General features: G+C 38.5%; 1 protein-coding gene across 1 annotated transcript; it reads right to left on the bottom strand.

Annotated features, from left to right (window-relative positions):
- Positions 1-350: 350 nt before the first annotated feature.
- On the bottom strand, positions 351-2,188 carry LOC141609423 (bidirectional sugar transporter SWEET3). The gene is made up of 6 exons (XM_074428472.1): positions 2,092-2,188; positions 1,828-1,864; positions 1,525-1,747; positions 980-1,141; positions 743-862; positions 351-646 (listed from the first exon to the last, which is right to left on the bottom strand). Exons 1-6 carry the CDS (start codon positions 2,126-2,128, stop codon positions 482-484), a joined length of 744 nt encoding a protein of 247 aa, XP_074284573.1. The 5' UTR covers positions 2,129-2,188; the 3' UTR covers positions 351-481.
- Between the last annotated feature and the right edge of the window lie 326 nt (positions 2,189-2,514).

The raw sequence follows: 2,514 nt of genomic DNA, 5'->3' as shown, positions 1-2,514 counted from the left end.
AAAACTGATGACCTAGACCGTTGGCCCTAAATAATTTGAAATGAACACTAAATTCCTAATTAGTTTGCTAAATAACCCCATTATCCAAATAAAATACTCTAATTCCTCTCAATAAGATTATTTATTTATCTTTGATTAAAATACTCCTCCTAAATAATATGTCCCTTTGTCTCAATCATTAGAAAGTAAACAAATGATTGAGACGAGGAGATTGCGAGGGGCAAATAGACATGCACATAAACTGTTTGATGAAATGCCTAATCGAGCTGTTATCTCCGAAACCCTGAAAATCTAGGCTGACTGTAGTCTGTATGATAGAGATATAAGGCAATTTAGCTGGTTAAAGAAAGTGAGGGAAACCAGAACTTTCACCATTGATAGGCATGCCAACTATGAATCACTTTTCGTTACCCGGAACATTTGGGAAAGTTTTCTTAGTACACCCTGAGACGAAACTGAACCCGAACTTTATAGCTTAAGTTCAAGTGTTTACATGGACATCAGTCACCAGCTCCACCTGTTTAGTCCCGCCTTCATTCTTCTCCACATCCCATTTCCCCGTTTCTTCCGGGACTTCTCTATCTCTGTACTTGCAGTAGAGTACCAATTGGATCATAGCCAGGGGACATCCAACCAAACTAGGTGACTGTCAAACGAAATTAAGGCCGTTGTTAAAAAGTGTAATGATATTTATAAGATTTGTTAACTGTTGTTGGAATACATATGTTGCGTAATAACGAACCATGAGGAAGAGATCATGGCTTAGTATTCCGTAAACCATCCAGATGGAACTTGCAAGGAATGAGAAGAATGATAGATAAAACGGCATGTATTTCACGCTTTTCGTCTCTATCACCTGTTTCTGTGGTAAGATTCCGTAAAAAAATGTTAATCATCTCGTTAAATATTTACAGTAACATTTTAACTTGGAAGTTGATTTGGAATGTGCTCTTCAATAGAAAAGATATGAAAGTCTTACCACAGCGACAAGCGGGGAACTATACATCGCGACTGAAGCTACCAGTCCTATGCTACCAACACACACTTTCCGTTGGTGATGATTATGGAGCAAAAAGGTGGAAATCAACGCAGTGATACCAAAAACTGCTATAATAGGTATTGTTATTGCAGCAACCTTCACCTGCACAGTTAAGTTTTGTAAATGTTCCGTGATGTTTGTGTAATTATGAGAACTTCTAAATCACTCTTTTCATTTTCCGACATGCATGTAGCATCAGTCATAAGCTTTTCAACAACAATATCACACCACGCCCTAGTGGCTCATGGTTGTGGTGGGGTTAGGGGGCTTGCAGAAATGCAGGAGTTGAGAGGTCCCAGGTTCGACTTTGAACCTACCAGCTGGGGCGATGATCACTTGGCCACTGCAGCTCCCGAAGGGGGTGGCTTACATGGTCCATGTGGTGGTGTGGGAATGCATGGGTCCGGGGGATTCAACTCCCTCGTCATCCAAAAAAAAAAAAAAATTTACAGTGTTTCAAAGAGCAAGATACCCCATATACTTACCTTTCCCCTCGTTGAAGCGAACCAAAGGTAGATAATGATGAAAGAGGACTCCAGGAGGATACCTAAGCCGTTAATGGTTATTAACGGGAAATTTTCCCATCCAGAGCTTACGATAGGTAAGCCATACCAGGTATAGATGAGGCAGTTCAGTAGAGCAACAATGTAGGGAACACATGAATACTCTTGAGTGCTCTTTTTCCTTATGATGGTTGCAAATGTCAATCTGGGAACAAATTAAATTTAAAAGTTATATTAAAGAGAGAAAATAAAACTTAAAGATACAAAGGTGGGTTTAGAACATACACAGGTGCGCCGTAAAGTAACAAAGAAGCTGCATTCCCTGCAAAAGAAGAAAGTTACTTGATTTAGTATTTTAGTCTTTAGTCATAGGCATAGTATTGAATCTCGGCTTCTGTTACAGTCGTGGTATTGGTGGTTGCGGTCTAATGTTGTTGAATGTGGCTTATATAGCCACAAAAAACGCGTGCAGTGGGAGATAGGATATGTTAGACACGACGTTGATTTAATACCATGCATCTATAGGGATAGGATATGTTAGACATGTACCCATTATTCCAACAGCAAGATGTACTTTATCAGCCATGCTATTACCGCGAGATGATGACTTCACAGAAATGTGTTTTGAAATTAATATGATTCTACTTCATTTGGTGGGTGTTTATAAATAGGTTAAGATTTGATAAAAAGTTGCAGAATATAAAATTATAAGAGCAAAGAAGTTCTGTTTCTTAGGTACTCACTATTGATCAAGGACGTGGACGAAAAACACACTTAACACAGTGGTTTGTTTATGTTGGAGCATTATCTGGTTTTGTTTTAAGTTATCCTGAACTTTAAATCTTCTTTTAGTATATCATAAGAAATACAAGAAAGTTTTGGCAGAGGACACACATCAAGCATTATCAGTAGAGTTTGATGTACCTCGGTTTTTCCCTATTGACTGTCAAATTTAAATTCATCTACCCTTTG

The sequence above is a fragment of the Silene latifolia genome, chromosome 10, assembly GCF_048544455.1.
Source record: "Silene latifolia isolate original U9 population chromosome 10, ASM4854445v1, whole genome shotgun sequence".
In the NCBI taxonomy this organism is placed as follows: Eukaryota; Viridiplantae; Streptophyta; class Magnoliopsida; order Caryophyllales; family Caryophyllaceae; genus Silene; species Silene latifolia.
This window is presented reverse-complemented; position numbering and strand designations above follow the sequence as displayed.

Excerpts from the sequence above, each read along its gene's own strand:
- LOC141609423 (XM_074428472.1), bottom strand. The coding sequence starts at position 2,128 with ATGGCTGATAAAGTACATCTTGCTGTTGGAATAATGG. Across the intron at positions 1,748-1,827 it reads TTACTTTACGGCGCACCTGT|ATTGACATTTGCAACCATCA; the intron begins GTATGTTCTAAA and ends ATTTGTTCCCAG. Across the intron at positions 647-742 it reads GCCATGATCTCTTCCTCATG|TCACCTAGTTTGGTTGGATG; the intron begins GTTCGTTATTAC and ends TTCGTTTGACAG.